Source organism: Bufo gargarizans, chromosome 10, assembly GCF_014858855.1.
Source record: "Bufo gargarizans isolate SCDJY-AF-19 chromosome 10, ASM1485885v1, whole genome shotgun sequence".
Lineage (NCBI taxonomy): Eukaryota > Metazoa > Chordata > Amphibia > Anura > Bufonidae > Bufo > Bufo gargarizans.
The window spans coordinates 615,870-640,696 of NC_058089.1; the positions used below are offsets into that span (position 1 = coordinate 615,870).

At 51.0% G+C, this 24,827-nt stretch overlaps 1 protein-coding gene across 3 annotated transcripts in view; it reads right to left on the reverse strand.

Moving 5' to 3' along the window:
- The window catches only part of AMPD3 (adenosine monophosphate deaminase 3), a 64,086-nt gene that overhangs the window by 33,852 nt on the left and 5,407 nt on the right, over positions 1–24,827 (reverse strand). The window contains exons 1-5 of one of the 3 annotated variants that reach the window (XM_044270969.1): positions 23,525–24,321; positions 16,540–16,765; positions 5,899–6,115; positions 4,401–4,566; positions 3,723–3,939 (exon numbers count right to left, since the gene is read on the reverse strand). In XM_044270969.1, coding sequence (XP_044126904.1) covers positions 3,723–3,939; positions 4,401–4,566; positions 5,899–6,115; positions 16,540–16,765; positions 23,525–23,546 — 848 coding nt within the window. In that variant the 5' untranslated portion in view covers positions 23,547–24,321. Of the gene's footprint in view, positions 1–3,722; positions 3,940–4,400; positions 4,567–5,898; positions 6,116–16,539; positions 16,766–19,048; positions 19,090–23,524; positions 24,322–24,827 lie in introns of those variants that run through there. The other 2 variants (XM_044270972.1, XM_044270971.1) reach the window with 2 other exon arrangements.

Sequence of the window (24,827 nt, forward strand, 5' to 3'; positions counted from 1 at the left end):
ACTCTTGTGGGGGGTGGGCTGTTGCTCCCACGCCTCTTTAGCGATGTCCAGCAACCCTCTTGGCCGTCGACCGTATAATAGCTCGAAGGGCGAGAATCCCGTAGATGCCTGGGGCACTTCTCGCACTGCGAACAATACGTACGGCAGCAACAGGTCCCAATCCTTTCCGTCTTTGGCTACGGTTCTTTTAAGCATAGTTTTTAGGGTTTTGTTAAAGCGTTCCACTAGTCCGTCGGTCTGAGGATGGTATACGGACGTGTGCAACCGTTTAACCCCTAAAAGCTTGCAGAGCTCCCTCGTCACCTTAGACATGAAGGGCGTCCCCTGGTCGGTCAGGATCTCTTTTGGAATCCCCACCCTTGCGAACATGAGTTCTTTAGCTATGAGCTTAGCAGAAGTATGACGTAGTGGGATCGCTTCAGGATATCTGGTGGCATAGTCTAAGACCACCAAGATATGCTGGTGCCCTCTGGCCGACTTGTTTATGGGGCCTACCAGATCCATCCCTATTCTTTCGAAGGGGACCTCGATGATGGGCATGGGTACTAGGGGACTGCGATAGTGGGGCTGGGGGCTCGTCATCTGACACACTGGACAGGATTGGCAAAACCTTTTGACCTCCTCATAAACCCCGGGCCAATAGAACCTTTGCAGAATCCGCTCTTGGTTTTTTTTTACGCCCAAATGTCCTCCCAGCACGTGGGAGTGGGCCAAGTCCAGTACCACACGGCGGTATGGCTGGGGTACCACCAGCTGCTCCACTACCTCGTGCTGCACTTTGTCCACCCTATACAGCAGGTCCTGGTTAAAAGCCAGATGGGGAAACACCGAGTCGGCCCCTGGGTGCTGAGCCACCCCATTTACCACTGTCACCCCTTCCCTCGCCCGTAATAATGTCGGATCCTGGAGCTGGGCGGTCCCGAACGTGTCACGGGATACCTCCAGGTCCGGGATGGACGGGGTTTCCACGGATTCGCCTGCCAACACCTCTGGGGGAAACCTATCGGGATGACACTCTACAGGTGATGTGGTGACCCCTACAGCTGGTATCCCTGCATCGGGATCCTCGGGCACTGGGCCCGATTGTCGTCTGTCCCTAAGGGAAGGCATATTGCTCTTCCATAGAGTCCAGAACAAAGGAAAATCCCTTCCCAGTATGGCGGCATAAGGGATTTGGCGTCCCACTCCGACGACATGCTGCACCTCTTTGCCCAACACGGACATGGTAACCCTGGCAGTGGGGTACTCCCGGCGGTCCCCATGGATACAGACAATGGACAGGGTTTGCTTCTCTGGGAGTGTCTCAGACACTAAGGACTCATGCACTAGGGTCACCAGGCTCCCAGAGTCCAGCAAAGCATTAATCGGATGCCCATTGACCAAGACTTGGCACAGAGGTGGCATATCGGTGGTCGGCCTGGCATCCGCGGTACATACAGGCCGGGCAAAGAAAGAGGACCGGCGAGTGAACCCGCAGTCCATGGGTTCAGGTGTTTGAGGACAGTTCGCTGCCCTATGTCCCAGGCCATGGCAGTGCCAACATTGAATCCCCGTGGTCCCTCCCCGGTCTCTCTTCCCTGGAGTAGGACTAGCCTTCCCCCCCCTTTGTGGTTGGGACCCTTTTTCCGGATCCCTAGCCTGAGAGGGAGCCCGACGGGATTCCTGCACCTGCGTTGAGTCCCGCACCAAGTCCTGGGTTGCCACATACCTCTCGACAAGGCTTACTAACTGATCCAGGGTGCCTGGATCACCTTGTCCCACCCAGGGCTGTATTGCTCTTGGGAGGGTACGCACCAAACGATCCACCACCACCCGTTCCACCATCTGCGAGGGGCTCAATGTCTCAGGCTGCAGCCATTTTCTTACCAGGTGTAACAGGTCATAGGCCTGGGACCGAGCAGGCCGGGACTCGGAGAAGGCCCACCGGTAGACTCGATGTGCACGCACATAGGTATTAACCCCAAGACGAGCCAACACCTCCCCCTTCAGCCTCTCATAGCTCTTGGCTTCCTCCTGACTGAGGTCGAAGTAGGTCTTTTGTGCGTCACCCACTAAAAATGGCGCCACTACTTCGGCCCACTGTTCTGCCGGTAACCTTTCCTGTTCCGCAGTGTGTTCGAAGACCATCAGGAACGCCTCGATATCATCCTCGGGGCCCATCTTTCTTAACGCTGAGCGCACCTTATCCCGGGCAGCAGGTAGGATTGCGGTCCCCCCCGGGACGGCTTGTTGTTGTAACACCCGCATGGACTCCTGCATAGTCGCCAGTTGCTGGGCCAGTAGACTATTCAACTGCCGCTGGTCTCTCAGGGCTTCCTCATGTCTCCGAGTAGCCTCCTCATTACTTTGCACCAAGTGTCTAATAGCCTCCTCCATTATATCTGGAGCCACAAAACTTGCCGGCTTAATATATGACATACAGTCCAAACAGCACAATTTTCAGCCTCACTGCCGTTTGCCCGCTGAAGCCACCAATATATATATATATATATATACACACACCTATCTGAGCTGTAGGGAACTGTTGCTCTGCCATCATCACTTTTCCTGGTGATAATAAGGATAATTAGCCTACAATGGATGTCTCTAGAATGTCCTTGTCACTGGCGGCAGGGGATATAAAGTATGACGAGATGCCATGTCGGCCATTGTTTTCTTACAAGCTTGTGGTATGCAGCAGAGAGTCGTCACATATTTTAATCTCTCCATTATACAGAGTCCTGGGCAGAGCCGAACATTTCCAGACAAAACCGGACAAACCAGTTCATGGACTCATTATAACTGGGAATAACATTGCTAGCCAGCACAATGTGTCATCGGTTCAGGTGATGATGACTTTCCCGGCTCTACCCTATTCTACATGCCGGAAAGTTACATGAGCGGTTACTCAAAGCCTTCTTAAATTCCTCCTCTTAGCAAATACATTTGGTTAGCAACCACACCCCATCTGACCCTCTATTGTAGACACCTACAGGAGAAGTGGTCACTTCTCCACCTGTTCTCGACCAGATAAGGCTACTTTCACACTAGCGTTATTCTTTTCCGGGATAGAGTTCCGTCCTAGGGGCTCAATACCGGAAACGAACGGATCAGTTTTATCCTAATGCATTCTGAATGGAGAGTGATCCGTTCAGGATACATCAGTTCAGTCCCTCTTACGTTTTTTGGCCGGAGAAAATACTGCAGCATGCTGCAGTTTTCTCTCCGGCCAAAAATCCTGAACACTTGCCGGAATGCCGAATCCAGCATTAATTTCCATTGAAATGCATTAATGCTGAATCCGGCCCCAAGTGTTCCAGCAAAACGGATCCGTTCTTTCCGTCCGCACATGCGCAGACCATTAAATCTGTGAAAAAATAAATAAATACTGGATCTGTTTTTCCGGATGACAACCATAAAGACGGATCCGGTATTGCAATGCATTTGTGAGATGGATCCGCATCCAGATCTGTCTCACAAATGCATCTGTTTGCGTCCAGATTGCCGGATCCGGCAGGCAGTTCCGGCGACGCGAATGTGAAAGTACCCTAAGATCACCATCAATCCATTAGATCCTTAAGATAGTCGAGGCTCCTAGGCATTTGCCCCATGTGCGTTCCTTATAATCCCTGCAAAAGGGGGCCCAGGCCATATTGGTCCCATTCTTATTTCCCATGCCAGTGGGTACCACAATATAATCATCTCACCATAGACATCTACCAGGCGTGAAGCAATTGACTTACATTGGGCCATCAGCGATAAGAGCCAAGATGTGGCTGAGGTCAAGAGTGTACGTCTCCAAGTCGGGATATGGTAAACTCCTCGGCTCATTGGCTTCAGCCATCTCCTTGTTGTCATAGACATACGGGATCCCTCCTCTCATCTTCACCAAATAATCAAGGTTTAGAGGAACGTTTTCTAAATTGTAAGGATCCTCCTCCACTGGGGGAGGGTTAAAGACTGTAAGATAAGAATGAATGGGGAAATGTCGATGGTGTATAATAACACATTGTATCAGAAAGGTTTTGTATCTACTGCATTATATTTCTTTCCAGAGAGTATCCTTGTATACAGCCCCCACCCCCATCCCACCTTAATGAAGTCCTCCAGCCAGACAATGCCCTGAAAACAGTGCACCAGTTAGTGTGCCCCTATTATGGTCTCTGGAGCCCACAAGTCTTAGTGGCCTCTCATCCTGGAACAAGCCTCAGACTGTGTGATGTGGGGAGTCCATGATGAACTGGTGGTTGTCTCTCTGGCTGCTCTAGGAAGGTCTTTGGGCGGCATGCCATTTCTCATGGCCAGCAGGCTGCAGGGTTTACATTTCAGGTCCAGGTTATGGACCCTGTTTTTCACGTTTGGTTATGAGACAATCACATACTGATACTCATAAAGTTGGCAACAAAGTGAACCTCTTGTACCTGGAAGCACCTCATCCTCCATCCTCCAGCTTTCATCATTTATGGTGCACAAGTACTGAGCAGTGGTTCTGGGAAAGCGGTGATACGCCAGACGGCAGTATTTCTCTCTTATCAGGAGAGCTTTGGCAAGTCCAATCGCAGATTGTTCATAATCATCAACTGTGACCTGCGAGGGAAGGAACGTTTTCATTTAGGCAGGTAGATTTCCCATACAAATAACCAGTTTCAATAGAAAAAAAGCTAAATAAAAATATCTTCACTTAACCAGCTCTTTATCCTCCCAATCAACAAAATATCCAACCAAACAGCTCTTCATCCTCCCAATCAACAAAATATCCAACCAACCAGCTCTTTATCCTCCCAATCAACTAAATATCCAACCAACCAGCTCTTCATCCTCCCAATCAACAAAATATCCAACCAACCAGCTCTTCATCCTCCCAATCAACTAAATATCCAACCAACCAGCTCTTCATCCTCCCAATCAACAAAATATCCAACCAACCAGCTCTTCATCCTCCCAATCAACTAAAAATCCAACTAACCAGCTCTTCATCCTCCCAATTAACTATCCAACCAACCAGCTCTTTATTCTCCCAATCAACTAAATATCCAACCAACTAGCTCTTTATCCTCCCAATCAACTAAATATCCAATCAACCAGCTCTTCATCCTCCCAATCAACAAAATATCCAACCAACCAGCTCTTCATCCCCCCAACCAACCAATCAGCTATTTATCCATCTACCTCTTCATTCAACTACTTATTGAACCAACAAACCAGCCAACCAACCAGTTCTTCATCCACCCAATCAACCAACCAACCAACCAATTAGCTCCATCCAACTAACTCTTCATTCAACTACTTAACCAACCAGCCAACCAACTCTTCACTCAACCAACTCTTCATACAGTCAACTAGCTAACCAATTGGTTATTAAACCAAGTCTTCCTCCAATCAACCCTTTACCCAACCAACTAGACAAATAATTATCTATCCAAAATCTTCATCCCACTATGAGCCAACCAATTCTTCCTCAAACCAGCTCCTTACACAATCAATTCTTCTTCCAATCAGTTCTTTATCTGACCAACTAGCCAACTAATTTTTCATCTAACCAGATCTTTATCCAACCAACTCTTCACTCATCCAATTCTTCATCTAACCAACTAATCAACTCTTTACTACAGCACATTTTCACCTTTCAACCAGTTCTTTACTGATCCAGCTCTCAATAGGCTCATTGCTGGCAACACATGTTGGATCTCAACACGTTCGATCCTTTGTTCCAGTTGGAGAGAAGCTGCTGTCAGAAGGACCTGGCAGCCACTTATTCAGCTCTCTCCTTTAAAATACATGGACATTTCGGCGAATGTGCACATTTATGAGGTATTTGGGAGGAGTAGCTTTCACCAAATGAGTTTTCAGCCACTAGCTATATCTCTTCACCCAAACAACCTGACATTGTCTTCAACAAGATATGAGCAATGTTCCTACCCCAGCGCAGTAATCTCCACTTATGGTGACTCTCTGGAATTCAGGGACATCATACGGGACTTGAACAGGCTGCGTTGGAGCTCGTAGAGTGGACAGGGCTGGCTGAACTGGAGATATTGGAGATGGAATTGGTGATATGGTGGACGGAGTCTTCCAATCAAGAGCAGGCATTTGAAGTGACAAAGATTGGGATCGGATGATCTTGAAACTTTTCTTCCTAAATTCAGAAAAAAGGGCATGTTATCGGTTTCCAGTGATGTGTGCCATCAGATTTTTATCTACAGTGACGATCATTGACAATCCAACATAATAAATGCTTGTTTCCCATATTTGGTGACATTTTACCATATTTCAGTCTGTGTTGCTGAATCTCAGTCAATGGTCAAGCAAGGTCCTCCATCGGTTTTCCTGGAGTGTTCCTTGTAGGTTCTGGGGGCAATGCTTCCCACTAGGGGGCATTACACAGCCTGTGAGCTCACACATGTAGGTTGTGGGGGCAATGCTTCCCACTAGGGGGCATTACACAGCCTGTGAGCTCACACATGTAGGTTGTGGGGGCAATGCTTTCCACTAGGGGGCATTACACAGTCTGTGAGCTCACACATGTAGGTTGTGGGGGCAATGCTTTCCACTAGGGGGCATTACACATGTAGGTTGTGGGGGCAATGCTTTCCACTAGGGGGCATTACACAGTCGGTGACCTCACACATGTAGGTTCTGGGGGCAATGCCTTCCACTAGGGGGCATTACACAGCATGTGACCTCACACAAGTAGATTCTGGGGGCAATGCCTTCCACTAGGGGGCATTACACAGACTGTGAGCTCACACATGTAGGTTGTGGGGGCAATGCTTCCCACTAGGGGGCATTACACAGTCGGTGACCTCACACATGTAGGTTCTGGGAGCAATGCCTTCCACTAGGGGGCATTACACAGTCGGTGACCTCACACATGTAGGTTCTGGGGGCAATGCCTTCCACTAGGGGGCATTACACAGTCTGTGATCTCACACATGTAGGTTTTGGGGGCAATGCCTTCCACTAGGGGGCATTACACAGCCTGTGAGCTCACACATGTAGGTTCTGGGGGCAATGCCTTCCACTAGGGGGCATTACACAGTCGGTGACCTCACACATGTAGGTTCTGGGGGCAATGCTTTCCACTAGGGGTCATTACACAGTCTGTGACCTCACACATGTAGGTTCTGGAGGCAATGCTTTCCACTAGGGGGCATTACACAGTCGGTGACCTGACACATGTAGGTTCTGGGGGCAATGCCTTCCACTAGGGGGCATTACACAGTCTGTGACCTCACACATGTAGGTTCTGGAGGCAATGCTTTCCACTAGGGGGCATTACACAGTCGGTGACCTCACACATGTAGGTTCTGGGGGCAATGCTTTCCACTAGGGGTCATTACACAGTCTGTGATCTCACACATGTAGGTTCTGGGGGCAATGCCTTCCACTAGGGGGCATTACACAGCCTGTGAGCTCACACATGTAGGTTCTGGGGGCAATGCTTTCCTCTAGGGGGCATTACACAGCCTGTGACCTCACACATGTAGGTTCTGGGGGGCAATGCCTTCCACTAGGGGGCATTACACAGCCTGTGACCTCACACATGTAGGTTCTGGGGGGCAATGCCTTCCACTAGGGGGCATTACACAGCCTGTGAGCTCACACATGTAGGTTCTGGGGGCAATGCTTCCCACTAGGGGGCATTACACAGCCTGTGAGCTCACACATGTAGGTTGTGGGGGCAATGCTTTCCACTAGGGGGCATTACACAGCCTGTGACCTCACACATGTAGGTTCTGGGGGCAATGCCTTCCACTAGGGGGCATTACACAGCCTGTGAGCTCACACATGTAGGTTCTGGGGGCAATGCTTCCCACTAGGGGGCATTACACAGCCTGTGACCTCACACATGTAGGTTCTGGGGGCAATGCCTTCCACTAGGGGGCATTACACAGCCTGTGACCTCACACATGTAGGTTCTGGGGGCAATGCTTTCCACTAGGGGGCATTACACAGCCTGTGACCTCACACATGTAGGTTCTGGGGGGCAATGCCTTCCACTAGGGGGCATTACACAGCCTGTGAGCTCACACATGTAGGTTCTGGGGGCAATGCTTCCCACTAGGGGGCATTACACAGCCTGTGACCTCACACATGTAGGTTCTGGGGGCAATGCTTTCCACTAGGGGGCATTACACAGCCTGTGACCTCACACATGTAGGTTCTGGGGGCAATGCCTTCCACTAGGGGGCATTACACAGCCTGTGACCTCACACATGTAGGTTCTGGGGGCAATGCCTTCCACTAGGGGGCATTACACAGCCTGTGACCTCACACATGTAGGTTCTGGGGGCAATGCTTCCCACTAGGGGGCATTACACAGTCTGTGAGCTCACACATGTAGGTTCTGGGGGCAATGCTTTCCACTAGGGGGCATTACACAGCCTGTGAGCTCACACATGTAGGTTCTGGGGGCAATGCTTTCTGCTAGGGGGCATTACAGAGCCTGTGACCTCACACATGTAGGTTCTGGGGGCAATGCTTTCCACTCGGGGGCATTACAGTCAGTGACCTCACACATGTAGGTTCTGGGGGCAATGCCTTCCACTAGGGGGCATTACACAGCCTGTGACCTCACACATGTAGGTTCTGGGGGCAATGCCTTCCACTAGGGGGCAATTACACAGCCTGTGACCTCACACATGTAGGTTCTGGGGGCAATGCTTCCCACTAGGGGGCATTACACAGTCTGTGAGCTCACACATGTAGGTTATGGGGGCAATGCTTTCCACTAGGGGGCATTACACAGCCTGTGAGCTCACATATGTAGGTTCTGGGGGCAATGCTTTCCACTAGGGGGCATTACACAGCCTGTGAGCTCACACATGTAGGTTCTGGGGGCAATGCTTTCCGCTAGGGGGCATTACAGAGCCTGTGACCTCACACATGTAGGTTCTGGGGGCAATGCTTTCCACTCGGGGGCATTACAGTCAGTGACCTCACACATGTAGGTTCTGGGGGCAATGCTTCCCACTAGGGGGCATTACACAGCCTGTGACCTCACACATGTAGGTTGTGGGGGCAATGCCTTCCACTAGGGGGCATTACACAGTCGGTGACCTCACACATGTAGGTTCTGGGGGCAATGCTTTCCGCTAGGGGGCATTACAGAGCCTGTGACCTCACACATGTAGGTTCTGGGGGCAATGCTTTCCACTCGGGGGCATTACAGTCAGTGACCTCACACATGTAGGTTCTGGGGGCAATGCTTCCCACTAGGGGGCATTACACAGCCTGTGACCTCACACATGTAGGTTGTGGGGGCAATGCCTTCCACTAGGGGGCATTACACAGCCTGTGACCTCACACATGTAGGTTCTGGGGGCAATGCCTTCCACTAGGGGGCATTACACAGCCTGTGAGCTCACACATGTAGGTTCTGGGGGCAATGCTTTCCGCTAGGGGGCATTACAGAGCCTGTGACCTCACACATGTAGGTTCTGGGGGCAATGCTTTCCACTCGGGGGCATTACAGTCAGTGACCTCACACATGTAGGTTCTGGGGGCAATGCTTCCCACTAGGGGGCATTACACAGCCTGTGACCTCACACATGTAGGTTGTGGGGGCAATGCCTTCCACTAGGGGGCATTACACAGCCTGTGAGCTCACACATGTAGGTTGTGGGGGCAATGCCTTCCACTAGGGGGCATTACACATCCTGTGACCTCACACATGTAGGTTCTGGGGGCAATGCCTTCCACTAGGGGGCATTACACAGCCTGTGAGCTCACACATGTAGGTTGTGGGGGCAATGCCTTCCACTAGGGGGCATTACACAGCCTGTGAGCTCACACATGTAGGTTCTGGGGGCAATGCTTTCCACTCGGGGGCATTACAGTCAGTGACCTCACACATGTAGGTTCTGGGGGCAATGCCTTCCACTAGGGGGCATTACACAGCCTGTGACCTCACACATGTAGAGCGTGCCCTTGTTCATACATGTGATGGTGGATTGGAGGCTGCTACATGGAGCTCTATGGCACAATATAGAGATACTATATGTACTGCACGCCAGCTAGTACCGCAGTATTACACACCGCCTATAAATGCTCTGTAGTCCCAGCAAATGCCTATATACACTTTTATTTTTCTAGTAAATTGAATACAGGGTTAATTTTAGGGACAAAAGGATTTTGTGATTCATCGGAAACAATGATAATAGTAACATGTTACATAACCGACACATTGTATTGATATCAGACTCTAGCGTCCGTCCTCTGCTCGTAAGCACAATGCAAAAATGTATTTGCATGTTCAAATCTAAATTAGAGTCTGTGAGATCTGGTGGCAGACGGGGCGCTGTGTGGGCGCTATGTGGGCGCTGTGTGGGTGCTATGTGGGCTCTATGTGGGCTCTGTGTGGGCGCTATGTGGGCTCTATGTGGGTGCTATGTGGGCTCTGTGTGGGCGCTATGTGGGCTCTGTGTGGGCGCTATGTGGGCTCTGTGTGGGCGCTATGTGGGCTCTGTGTGGGCGGTATGTGGGCTCTGTGTGGGCGCTGTGTGGGCTCTGTGTGGGCTCTGTGTGGGCGCTGTGTGGGCGCTGTGTGGGCTCTATGTGGGCGCTGTGTGGGCTCTGTGTGGGCTCTGTGTGGGCTCTGTGTGGGCTCTGTGTGGGCGCTGTGTGGGCTCTGTGTGGGCTCTGTGTGGGCTCTGTGTGGGCTCTGTGTGGGCGCTATGTGGGCGCTATGTGGGCTCTGTGTGGGCTCTGTGTGGGCGCTGTGTGGGCTCTGTGTGGGCGCTATGTGGGCTCTGTGGGCTCTGTGTGGGCGCTATGTGGGCTCTGTGTGGGCACTGTGTGGGCGCTGTGTGGGCACTGTGTGGGCTCTGTGTGGGCGCTGTGTGGGCTCTGTGTGGGCGCTGTGTGGGCGCTATGTGGGCTCTGTGAGGGCTCTGTGTGGGCGCTATGTGGGTGCTATGTGGGCTCTGTGTGGGCGCTATGTGGGCTCTGTGTGGGCGCTGTGTGGGCTCTGTGTGGGCTCTGTGTGGGCTCTGTGTGGGCTCTGTGTGGGCGCTATGTGGGTGCTATGTGGGCGCTGTGTGGGCGCTATGTGGGCTCTGTGTGGGCGCTATGTGGGCGCTGTGTGGGCGCTGTGTGGGCTCTGTGTGGGCGCTATGTGGGCTCTGTGTGGACGCTATGTGGGCTTTGTGTGGGCGCTGTGTGTGCTCTGTGTGGGCGCTATGTGGGCTTTGTGTGGGCGCTATGTGGGCTCTGTGTGGACGCTATGTGGGCTCTGTGTGGGCGGTATGTGGGCTCTGTGTGGGCGCTATGTGGGCGCTGTGTGGGCTCTGTGTGGGCTCTGTGTGGGCGCTGTGTGGGCTCTATGTGGGCGCTATGTGGGCTCTGTGTGGGCTCTGTGTGGGCGCTGTGTGGGCGCTTTGTGGGCTCTGTGTGGGCTCTGTGTGGGCTCTGTGTGGGCGCTGTGTGGGCTCTGTGTGGGCTCTGTGTGGGCGCTATGTGGGCGCTATGTGGGCTCTGTGTGGGCGCTGTGTGGGCTCTGTGTGGGCGCTATGTGGGCTCTGTGGGCTCTGTGTGGGCGCTATGTGGGCTCTGTGTGGGCACTGTGTGGGCGCTGTGTGGGCACTGTGTGGGCTCTGTGTGGGCACTGTGTGGGCTCTGTGTGGGCTCTGTGTGGGCTCTGTGTGGGCTCTGTGTGGGCGCTGTGTGGGCGCTATGTGGGCTCTGTGCGGGCTCTGTGTGGGCGCTATGTGGGTGCTATGTGGGCTCTGTGTGGGCGCTGTGTGGGCTCTGTGTGGGCTCTGTGTGGGCTCTGTGTGGGCTCTGTGTGGGCGCTATGTGGGTGCTATGTGGGCGCTGTGTGGGCGCTATGTGGGCGCTGTGTGGGCTCTGTGTGGGCGCTATGTGGGCGCTGTGTGGGCGCTGTGTGGGCTCTGTGTGGGCGCTATGTGGGCTCTGTGTGGGCGCTGTGTGGGCGCTATGTGGGCTCTGTGTGGGCGCTGTGTGGGCGCTATGTGGGCTCTGTGTGGGCGCTATGTGGGCTCTGTGTGGGCTCTTTGTGGGCACTATGTGGGCACTATGTGGGCTCTGTGTGGGCTCTGTGTGGGCTCTGTGTGGGCTCTGTGTGGGCGCTATGTGGGCTCTGTGTGGGCTCTGTGTGGGCTCTGTGTGGGCTCTGTGTGGGCGCTGTGTGGGCTCTGTGTGGGCGCTGTGTGGGCTCTGTGTGGGCGCTATGTGGGCTCTGTGTGGGCTCTGTGTGGGCTCTGTGTGGGCACTGTGTGGGCTCTGTGTGGGCGCTGTGTGGGCTCTGTGTGGGCTCTGTGTGGGCGCTATGTGGGCTCTGTGTGGGCGCTATGTGGGCTCTATGTGGGCTCTATGTGGGCTCTATGTGGGCTCTATGTGGGCTCTGTGTGGGCGCTGTGTGGGCGCTATGACCCGAGCCGCCCGTGGCCCACACAGAGGCGGGGTTCACATCCAGGACTCCCTCAGACGTTTGGACACAGCTCCTGTGCAGATCTAAGTTACTCGGCGGCTGTGACTGTCCAACTCCTACTGGCAGAATCCTATTATAATGAGAGAAGTATTCACTGTGTCTAATATTTCGGATCTCAGACACGAGTAATCGATTTTCTACATCTCCCCCGTTGGTTCCTCCCGTCGCCGCTGCCAGGATTATCATACAGGAATAATGGCCGCTGTGATCTGTATGGGAATATCTCGCCGTGTGCAGTTATATCTGATGATGAGAACATGGCTTCCATTATATCCATGGTAATTATACATGACGTAGCACATACTACAACAGGAGCCGGGGCCCCTCCTAGGGCTGTACACAGGAGAGGGGCCCCAGTGAGTCCATGACCATTGGACCAGTTCACCACCCCCGCTAATAATGCAATTCCCCCGAAGAGGGGACCCCACAGGGAACTTTCCCGGTGGGCCGATGCCCAGGGGGTCGCCGTAGCCCCGTCATGACCGGGTACATAACAATATGATGCTCTCAGGCACGTATGTATCCGGCGGGCGGCCGCTGCTCCCTCCTGAATTCAGCTGTATCACCCCAACCGGGCTCTGGTTGCTCTATCCAAACCTGGCTGCTGACTGGCTTCGTTTTGCGTCCACGACGTGGCACTTCGCGCACATGGATTATGTAAATTACTGTTCCACAGTCTCGTTAACAAAGCAGAGTTCAGCTTTGGATTTTGGAACAGTAATTTATGTGCATAACCGAAGTGTAACGTCATAGACGCAAAACCAAGAAAGTCTCGCGTTATTTGCAGCAAGATTTGCCAGGCCTCAGTGCAGCCCATACATTTTAGCGCACAACCAGAAGACATTGTGAACAAAGTTTTCAAATTAATCGGGTTCAGATAGAGGAATCTGTACCCGGTCCGCTCAAGCCTAATCGCCATTCTCAGGACGATTATACAGGTGAGTACTGTGCACGAGCAGCGGTATATTGTGCTGCACTACGGTATCTGGTTCTGCTGGGGCGGTGTATTGTGCTGCACTGTGGTATTTGGTTCTGCTGGGTCAGTATATTGTGCTGCACTGTGGTATTTGGTTCTGCTGGGGCGGTATATTGTGCTGCACTACGGTATCTGGTTCTGCTGGGGCGGTATATTGTGCTGCACTGTGGTATCTGGTACTGCTGGGGCGGTATATTGTGCTGCACTACGGTATCTGGTTCTGCTGGGGCGGTGTATTGTGCTGCACTGTGGTATCTGGCTCTGCTGGGGCGGTATATTGTGCTGCACTGTGGTATCTGGTTCTGCTGGGGCGGTATATTGTGCTGCACTACGGTATCTGGTTCTGCTGGGGCGGTGTATTGTGCTGCACTGTGGTATCTGGTACTGCTGGGGCGGTATATTGTGCTGCACTACGGTATCTGGTTCTGCTGGGGCAGTATTTTATGCTGCACTGTGGTATCTGGTTCTGCTGGGGCAGTATATTGTGCTGCACTGTGGTATCTGGTTCTGCTGGGGCGGTATATTGTGCTGCACTACGGTATCTGGCTCTGCTGGGGCGGTATATTGTGCTGCACTGTGATGTCCGGCTCTGCTGGGGCGGTATATTGTGCTGCACTGTGGTGTCCGGCTCTGCTGGGGCGGTATATTGTGCTGCACTGTGTTGTCTGGTTCTGCTGGGGCGGTATATTGTGCTGCACTGTGGTATCTGGTTCTGCTGGGGCGGTATATTGTGCTGCACTGTGGTGTCCGGCTCTGCTGGGGCGGTATATTGTGCTGCACTGTGGTATCTGGTTCTGCTGGGGCAGTATATTGTGCTGCACTACGGTATCTGGTTCTGCTGGGGCGGTATATTGTGCTGCACTGTGGTGTCCGGCTCTGCTGGGGCGGTATATTGTGCTGCACTGTGGTATCTGGCTCTGCTGGGGCGGTATATTGTGCTGCACTGTGTTGTCTGGTTCTGCTGGGGCGGTATATTGTGCTGCACTGTGGTATCTGGTTCTGCTGGGGCAGTATTTTGTGCTGCACTGTGGTATCTGGTTCTGCTGGGGCGGTATATTGTGCTGCACTGTGGTGTCCGGCTCTGCTGGGGCGGTATATTGTGCTGCACTGTGGTGTCCGGCTCTGCTGGGGCGGTATATTGTGCTGCACTGTGGTGTCCGGCTCTGCTGGGGCGGTATATTGTGCTGCACTGTGGTGTCCGGCTCTGCTGGGGCGGTATATTGTGCTGCACTGTGGTGTCCGGCTCTGCTGGGGCGGAATATTGTGCTGCACTGTGGTATCTGGATCTGCTGGGGCGGTATATTGTGCTACACTGTGGTGTCTGGTTCTGCTGGGGCAGTATATTGTGCTGCACTGCGGTATCTGGTTCTGCTGGGGCGGTATATTGTGCTGCACTGTGGTACCTGGTTCTGCTGGGGAGGTATATTGTGCTGCACTGTGGTATCTGGTTCTGCTGGGGCGGTATATTGTGTTGCACTGTGGTGTCCGGCTCTGCTGGGGCGGTATATTGTGCTGCGCTGTGGTGTCCGGCTCTGCTGGGGCGGTATATTGTGCTGCACTGTGGTATCTGGTTCTGCTGGGGCGGTATATTGTGCTGCACTGTGGTGTCCGGCTCTGCTGGGGCGGTATATTGTGCTGCACTGTGGTATCTGGTTCTGCTGGGGTGGTATATTGTGCTGCACTGTGGTATCTGGTTCTGCTGGGGCAGTATATTGTGCTGCACTGTGGTATCTGGTTCTGCTGGGGCGGTATATTGTGTTGCACTGTGGTGTCCGGCTCTGCTGGGGCGGTATATTGTGCTGCGCTGTGGTGTCCGGCTCTGCTGGGGCGGTATATTGTGCTGCACTGTGGTATCTGGTTCTGCTGGGGCGGTATACTGTGCTGCACTGTGGTGTCCGGCTCTGCTGGGGCGGTATATTGTGCTGCACTGTGGTATCTGGCACTGCTGGGGCGGTATACTGTGCTGCACTGTGGTGTCCGGCTCTGCTGGGGCGGTATATTGTGCTGCGCTGTGGTGTCTGGTTCTGCTGGGGCGGTATATTGTGCTGCACTGTGGTATCTGGTTCTGCTGGGGCAGTATATTGTGCTGCACTGTGGTATCTGGTTCTGCTGGGGCAGTATATTGTGCTGCACTGTGGTATCTGGTTCTGCTGGGGCAGTATATTGTGCTGCACTGTGGTGTTGAGGGCGTCCTGCGATTGTATCGTTGGACACTTTACGAGATCTGGTTACAATGACACATTCAGTAAGTGCGTTCCTTCCAGATGAGTGCGGACAGTGATCCCGTCACGGACCCCCTCGAGCCGTCATTCTCACCTCTAATTCTGGACCCTGTGTAGATAACGGCGTCAGTGAAGGACGCGTTCAGGGCAGGCGGTCAATATCCTGACACTGAAGGTCATCAGAGACCCCCCCCCATGACTATCCTGAGCTCCAATTATATTTCCATGTAGAAAAAACCTGGAAACCATCAACAAGCAGGACAAGTGCGGCCGATGCCCTTATTAGCCTATGCGTCTGTATTCAGGCCCTCTGGCTAGGGATGAGGGTCCCAAACAGGCCCCCCCCATGCCCCCTGGATGCCCTGATAGGACACATGGACACGGGCAGGGCTGTCATGACTGAGGGGTCTGGGAGCTGATTACACCCTATTCGCCCTTGTGTCTTCTCCTTCTCTGTCTGCCGATGACACCGCGCGATGTCACAGGACTACGAGATGAGTCTAATCCCTGGAGGGAAAGTGTGGCTAATGGCAGGAGGGTATTTCTGTACCATTAGACACAATGACAGGGAGTGCATCATCTGGTACCTGGCACTTGTAGACTCTGCATTCAGCCATCGTTGGCTCCTATGAGAGGGTTTAGGGCGTGCTCTGTGCCGAGGTCATTGGACAGCGAGGGAGAGGAGATATCCTGTGCTAGCTAAACAATTGGTGTTATCTGTCATTGTCATCCTGCCTGGGATGATAATGAGATGACTGCAGACAAGGGACCGGTACAGAACAGGGAGGGTCAGATTATCACGAGGCTCAGAGTAAAAAGTTCTAGATTTTAGTGTTTTTTTTTACTACAGAAAGTGACACAAAACCACAGACTGATCCCCTATAGCGGAGAAGGAGCGTGACAAGACAAACCTTTTAACTGTTTCAGCAGATTTCTGTTCTGCGATTTCCCTCTCCAGCTCTCGTTCTTTGGCCTCTTTCTGGCCGATAGGACAATCCTCCGGCACAGTGAACAGGGAGAAGGCATCTTTACTGTCCTCTTCTCGAAGAACTTTGGCAAAAACTTTCTCGGCAAGTAGTCGCACTTGTTCATCCACCTCTGAAATACTGAGGCGAGGGAAGTGGCGCGGCATCTCTCCTGAAGAGTGAGACAAGGGAGAAGAATAAGTCCATAGATCCAACCACCTCTCTGAGAAGACCACCCCCTTATTCAATTTCCCAACATATAAAAGTGCAGGAGTATGCCCATCCCCCGTCCATCCTGTGGCACATCATACAATGTATCAGACTGAAGTCTTGTATGCAAACATATGGAAATGTTACAAGCCTGACACAACAGGCCGGAGCCTGTACCATCCTGGACCTGGCTCGGAGGGAACGCCCTGCGCTGGATTTCACTCCTTCATCAGGATGCGTCGTTTATTTTATATCGTCATTAATCTGCTTTATTCCCCGAAGGGACTTGGAAGCGTCAAGTGAGATTTATTCTGCTGAACCCTGCGAAACGCATCTGCTTCATAAGAAAGGCGGAATGTCATTGTACAAGTCCACATGTCACTGTCACAATGCGCTCTTTGCAGTATCAAGAAAGCACAGTATGGCGCAATGTGTGAACACAGCCTAAGAGCGTGGAGGGGGGTCTTTGGGTTTCAGGCTCCTACGAGACCTCTGTATCTGCTGTAGGTGTGGAGTGCGACCATCTGCAGCCCTCCTCCGGTGGGTCAGTAAGAGACTGTTCTTCAGGCGTTGTCTCATGTCAACTTCATATGTGGAACATTAGTGTGAGGAGTCAACATCATACATGGAGTCACCAGTACACGAAAAGTCAACTTCATACAAGGAGACAACATCATATGAGGAGTCAGTGTCCTACAGAGCCAACATCAGACAAGGGGACATTATACAATATGAGGAGTCAACGTCCAGAGGGGAGTCAATATCATACAAAGAGCCAAAATGGGTCAAGAGTCAACATCATACATGGAGTCACCGGTACACGAGAAGTCAACTTCATACAAGGAGACAACATCATATTGCATTGAAGATTGAACATAAGATTGCATTGAAGCTTACTGCTACACCCAGCTTTTCCAGTCTGATATTGTCCACCCCCTCTCATCTCTCCTTCTAAATCTTGGTATGATTGCATTGAACTATTAATGTCTCTTATCCTGCTGGATTTATTGAGTATTTGTTTACACTACTTCCCCCCTGTATCTGGTCCTCCCTTGATTAGGCCATATGTAGCCCCCTCCCCTCTTGGTCACACCTGATTGATCACTGAGTGGTATAAATCTAAGGTCTTAGGTCTTCCAGACCTTGGTCTTTCCACATGCAACATCTCTCAAGTGCAACTTTTTAAGTGCACAGACTGAATTATACCAGAAGGGGACCACAGGTAATTACAGACATAGTCAATGCAAACAATGTTTAAATTTTTCCTCGTACTCCTCCTACTTGTCCATAACCTCCTGAAATACCCCCACATCCATTCACCCAGCAAGGAACTATTCATCTCTCCCTCCATCTTACCTTCTCATCTGACGCTTGCACAAACCTGTTTGCCAACATAAAACACTTCCTTCCCACACACACACAGACACCTCATGCCCTCTCCTATTCTCATCTATTAACACTTTCTCTGCTTCTCCTTACTGCTGGTGATATCTCTCCAAATCCAGGACCCCCTCAGCAAATCACCTCCATGTCCCACTACAAATCTCCGGCTACAAATTTCTACAACCCCTTAAACCTAATTACCATTCCTCTGACCCCTGTGCCTTTAGTTCCTCTTGCAGGAGCATTATGGAACGCGCGCTCCGTCTGTAACAAACTGTCGTACATTCATGAACTGTTCATCTCTCAAAACCTTTCCTTTCTGGGTCTCACAGAGACATGGCTGACACCCTCAGACACCACCTCCCCTGCTGCACTCTCTTATAGTGGATTTCAATTCACTCACACCCCCCGCCCTGGCTGCAAACATGGTGGAGGAGTTGGTCTTCTCCTATCAGACACCTGCTCCTACAGCCCAACTCCACTGCCACCCTCCATTACGCTCACCTCATTTGAAGTACACTCTGTTCGCATCTACTCTCCCTCCAACCTTCAAGTAGCAGTCATTTTAGCGCCCCCCATGCCCAGCCACCATATTTCTTGACCACTTTAACACCTGGCTACTACACTTTCTTTCTGCCGACATCCCCACTATCATCATGGGTGACTTCAACATCCCTATTGACACCTGCCACTCGGCCGCCTCTAAACTCCTGTCGCTCTCTTCCTCCTTCGGCCTATCACAGTGGTCTTCAGCTCCCACCCACAGAGATGGTCACACTCTGGATCTGATCTTTTCCTGCCTCTGCTCCCTATCTAACCTTTCTAATCTGCCTCTCCCCCTATCCGACCACAATCTACTCACCTTCTCTTCATTGGTCTCTTCTGCAGCTCCCCCAGTCCACACACTAGCACACCCCCGCAGGAACCTCAAACAGCTTGACTTTTGCTTGCTTTCTGACTCTCTTCTCCCACTCTCTACCATCTGTTGCCTCCAAGACCCAGAAGCTGCTACCACCCTATATAACACCACATTAAGTACAGCTCTGGACACTGTTGCCCCCCTCACACACAACAAAATCCGGAAAATCAACAGACAACCCTGGCACACCAACCTGACCAAAAAACTCAGACAAGCTTCCAGGGCTGCTGAGTGACGATGGAAAAAATCCCACTCTAAGGATCACTTCACCGCATACAAGCAATCCCTTCTCATATTCAAATCCTCACTCGCTGATGCAAAACAGGCGACTTCTCATCTCTCATATCTTCCCTGTCCCACAGCCCTAAACAACTTTTTAGCACTTTTAATTCCCTTCTCCGTCCCCCAGCGCCCCCACCCTCTCCTCTCTTCTCAGCTGAGGACTTTGCCAAATATTTCAAACAAAAGATAGTCAACATCAGAGAAAGCTTCACTATACAGTCCCCACAGACCCTCTACACAACTGCTCGGTCCTCTTCTCCCAAAACCCACTTCTCTACCATTACAGAAGGTAAACTCTCCACTCTACTCTCCAAATCTCATCTGACCACCTGTGCACTTGACCCAATCCCATCCCACCTCATCCCTAACCTCACTGCAGTGTTTATCCCAGCCCTAACTCATCTCTTCAACCTATCACTAAACTCTGGTGTCTTCCCCTCTGGATATTAGACATGCTACCATTACACCCATCCTCAAAAAGCCTTCACTTGACCCATCTTCCTTGTCCAGTTATCGCCCCATATCACTTCTTCCGTATGCCTCAAAGCTACTTGAACAACATGTCCATTCTGAACTGTCCTCCCACCTCTCCTCCTGCTCCCTCTTTGACCGCCTACAATCTGGCTTCCGACTCCACCACTCGACCGAGACTGCCCTTACCAAAGTCACCAATGACCTACTCACAGCCAAAACCAAGAAACAATACTCTGTCCTCCTTCTCCTTGACCTGTCCTCTGCCTTCGACACTGTTGACCACTCCCTTCTGTTGCAAACTCTCTCATCTCTTGGCATCAGTGACCTGGCCCTCTCCTGGATCACATCATACCTCACAGACCGGACATTCAGCGTCTCCCACTCCCGCACCACCTCCTCGTCTCATGCCCTCTCTGTTGGTGTCCCGCAAGGCTCTGTCCTAGGACCCCTGCTCTTCTCTATCTACACTTTCGGCCTGGGACAGCTCATAGAGTCCTATGGCTTTCAGTATCACTCCTACGCTGACGACACACAAATCTACCTCTCTGGTCCAGACATCACCACCTTACTATCTAGAATCCCACAATGTCTATCTTCTATATCATCCTTCTTCGCCTCTCGCTTTCTTAAACTTAACATGGATAAGACAGAATTCATAATCTTTCCCCCATCTTGTTCAACCCCCCCAACAGACCTATCTATCACGATCAATGGCTGCACATTATCCCCAGTCAACAAAGCCCGCTGCCTTGGAGTGATCTTGGATTCTGCCCTTTCCTTCCGACCGCACATCCAAGCCCTTTCCACCACCTGCCGTCTCCAACTCAAAAACATCTCCCGCATCCGTGCTTTCCTTAACTTTGAATCTGCAAAAATACTTGTACATGCCCTCATTATCTCCCGCCTGGACTACTGCAACATCCTCCTCTGTGGCCTTCCATCTAGCACTCTCACACCCCTCCAATCTATCCTCAACTCTGCTGCCCGACTAATCCACCTCTCACCCTATTATTCCTCTGCCTCTCCCATTTGCCAATCCCTTCACTGGCTCCCTATTGCCCAACGAATTCACTTCAAAGTACTAACAAACACATACGAGGGCGTCCATAACCTGTCCCCTCCCTACATCTCTGAGCTAATTTCCCGATACACCCCCACACGCACTCTCCGATCCTCACAAGACCTCCTTCTCTCCTCTCCTCTTATCACCTCTTCCCACAATCTCCTCCAGGATTTCTCCCGTGCATCCCCCACACTCTGGAACTCGCTGCCCCAACATATCAGACTCTCACCGACAGTGGAATCCTTCAAAAGAAACCTGAAAACCCACCTCTTCAGACAAGCCTACAACCAGTGACCCTGCTGCCTCTATACCGCCATGACCTGCTTCACCCGCACCTACTGTGTCCTTCTCCCATACCATGTAGATTGTAAGCCCTCACGGGCAGGGCCCTCTCTCCTTCTGCACCAGTCTGTAACTCATTTTGTTTATGATTAGTGCAATTGTCTGTATTATGTATGTGCACCGCTTATCATATGTACAGCGCCAGGGAATGAATGGCGCTTAAATAATAAATAATAATAATAAAATCATATGAGGAGTCAGTGTCCTACAGAGCCAACATCAGACAAGGAGACATTATACAGTATGAGGAGTCAATGTCCAGAGGGGAGTCAATATCATACAAAGAGCCAAAATGGGTCAAGAGTCAACATCATACATGGAGTCACCGGTACACGAGAAGTCAACTTCATACAAGGAGACAACATCATATGAGGAGTCAGTGTCCTACAGAACCAACATCAGACAAGGAGACATTATACAGTATGAGGAGTCAATGTCCAGAGGGGAGTCAATATCATACAAAGAGCCAAAATGGGTCAAGAGTCAACATCATACATGGAGTCACCGGTACACGAGAAGTCAACTTCATACAAGGAGACAACATCATATGAGGAGTCAGTGTCCTACAGAACCAACATCAGACAAGGAGACATTATATAGTATGAGGAGACATTATACAGTATGAGGAGTCAATATCATACAAAGAGCCAAAATGAGCCAAGTGGTAATATCATACAAAGGGTCAATGTCATAGAGGAAGGAGACATCATATGAGGGGTCAATATGATACAAACGGCCAACGTATGAGAAGGAGTCAAGATCATACAAGAAGACATTATAGGAGGAGTCAATATACAAGGAGTCAACATGATAAGAGGAGTCAATATTACACCTTCCCCACTGCTAACCACAGTACGACAGAACAGAGTATTTGTTCAGCATAGTATACAATGAGGTGTGATGTCACCAGCACAGATCCACCGCACCATGGCACCGACTGGTTCAACTGGTTTCAGTTTTTCCTTTTCACCCATTTATGACATGAATGATGAGATTATGTAATACTATGGGACGCAGTGGCCCCTGACCTTCTGGTCCTCATGTGTATGGACAACTATGGCCGCCGGTGTTTATGTCGAGCACATTAGTATAGCTGAGGAAGGGCCAAATGTAAGGTCAGAGGGAGCCCAATGGCTGCCAAACGGACGTCCAGACCTAAACTGGAAAAATAAACTGCACCATGGGAACCTTAATGCTTTGAGGGAACGAGACGTCATGTAGCATCTCTTGAAGTCATTTTGAGACCGTAATATATAAAGTAGACATAGGGGGTAAGGACTGTGCAAATGCACCAACTCCATGGACTCCGTGTATTTTGGGCACAGACGTCTGACTCAGTGCTGCCCCCCAGTGCTCGGCTCTCGTCCAGTCCGACATCCCTACAGCACATGTGTCAGTGCACTGGTGACATCACTAACGTGTTCCATTTAAACCAATCACCATCTTTCTCAATAATATTAGCCACGCCCATAAAATGTCGCCTCCACTGTACACAGTCAGCACAGACAGAGGCTTATGTGGGGGTGCAGTATAATTAGCAAACAAAATACTGTCATACTCCGCGTACAGGGGTGTGTAGGGTATGGGATCAAAGTAGCCAAAAGCTCCGGCTGCCATCTCCTCCACTCTAAGGTCACATTTATGCACTTTAAACGTGGCCACAAATAGCTGTCGTAAATGCGTGGTCATGTGACACGGGCCCTACAGACCCCCAGCCCCGGGTGAGCAGACCCCGCATACAGCTTTGGCATTTACACCGTGCAACAACTTCAGGAAAAAAAGTGACGACCAGCATGGAAGACACAGCCCCACAGAGGAGGGTGCGGGCAGTGCCGGGCACTCAGCCCCCTGCCTATAATAAGCAGCTGCCCTTATCTCCGGGGCCACGGAGCATTGCTGCACGCCACGATTACCACACGCCGTGACTTGCTGTTTACATGAGATGTGAAGGAGAAGAGATCGGTTACCAAACAGGAACACAACAACTTACCAGGAAACTATTCAAGTGTCAAAATATCAATTTCAGGAAGCAAATGGGGAAGCAGAAGTTCTACAAGGCGCCAATTGCATCAAATTCATCCCAAAATACTCATGAAGGCAAAGAAACCAGAATCTACACACACTGAGCTGTACAAAGCCCCTGTAGAGAATGGGTCAATGTCATCGTTTACTATGAAGCAAATCTGAAACCAGAGTGGAAAAAACTAATAATAAAATCCAAATAAATAGTAACATAATGTGAAAAACAGTGTACTTACCTACTGCTCCAGGAACTGCCATGGGTCCTGCACAAAGGCCACCTATCCCAGATGATTGCGTCCAGGCCAGACTTATTTTATTGACAGTTACTTAGCCCAGAGTTTGGAGACGCCAACACTTAGTCCTACTGGTCCTCCTTGTCCTCAGTGGGTAGACTAGTCCTATTATAGGACCTTCTGTTCTAAAGTCAATGCAGCCTAGTCCTGTGGAGCCTGGCTCTTGTCTACCATAGGTCTAGGGGCCTAAGTCTTTCTCCACAGTAAGTGAGATCCAGTCCTATGGGACTGCCTCATCCAGAGTAGATGACTTCAGCCCTATGGTACCGGTCCTGGTCCACACTAGATGAGCTCTGTCCTGAGAGATCCAAGTCCTGGTACACAGCAGACAAGCTGAGTCCTAAGGCACCTAAGTCCTGGTCCTCAGTGGATGAGCTCAGTCTTCAGGGAACTACCCGTGGTCCACAGAAGATTAGCTCAGTCTCAAGGGACCTAAGTCCTGGTCCACAGTAGATGGTCTCAGTCCTGGTCTCCAGTGGGTAAGTGTTCAGTCTTTGAGATGCTTGTCTGATGCTCTCCTTCCTCTCTCTCCTCCTGGTGTGAGCTCAGCTCCTTCTGCCAGGATGTTTTGCCGAGAGACAACTATTGGAGATAGGTCACGCTGAGAAATATTTAGACGAAGAACAAGACTCCAAGGAGGAGGTCTGATGGTGATGACAGATTAACATCTCTTGCATCTCAGAAGGGAAGTATTTTTAGAGCAGATGATGGGTCTGTTATTGCTCCTCCGGTAGCTCTACTGTACTGTGTTTTTATAAGTCACCGCCATACGTCACCGGGGAGGTAGAGACACCTGTTTAGCATAAGTGTCACATTGGATCACGTGTCACAGCTGCATTGTCCAGATAACTCTCGTCTGACTCAGGGAGCGAGTGCGGGATATCACAGAGCCCAGAAGAACAGTGACAGCACCGAGAACCCGAAATGTGACACAAAATGCAATATTCTAATCCAAAACACAAAGTCAATATTTTTCTACAAGGTTCTTTTCAGGGCACAATTTTCTACTAAAAACGTTTTGTCTTTGAATAATTGTTAAATTGAGGTTTATTTTAAAAGTTATCACTTCCCCTTTAATTGTACTTACAAAGCAACAAAGTTACTTCTTTATATATTTCTGGACAAACGACACCAAGGAGGCGCCTATACAAAAGCAGCAGGGGAACAATGGCGCCATTCCCAGAGACAAGGCTCAATATAGAAAGCAAGTATATGAAACCTAGATATCGGCCTCCCGAGGGCTGCA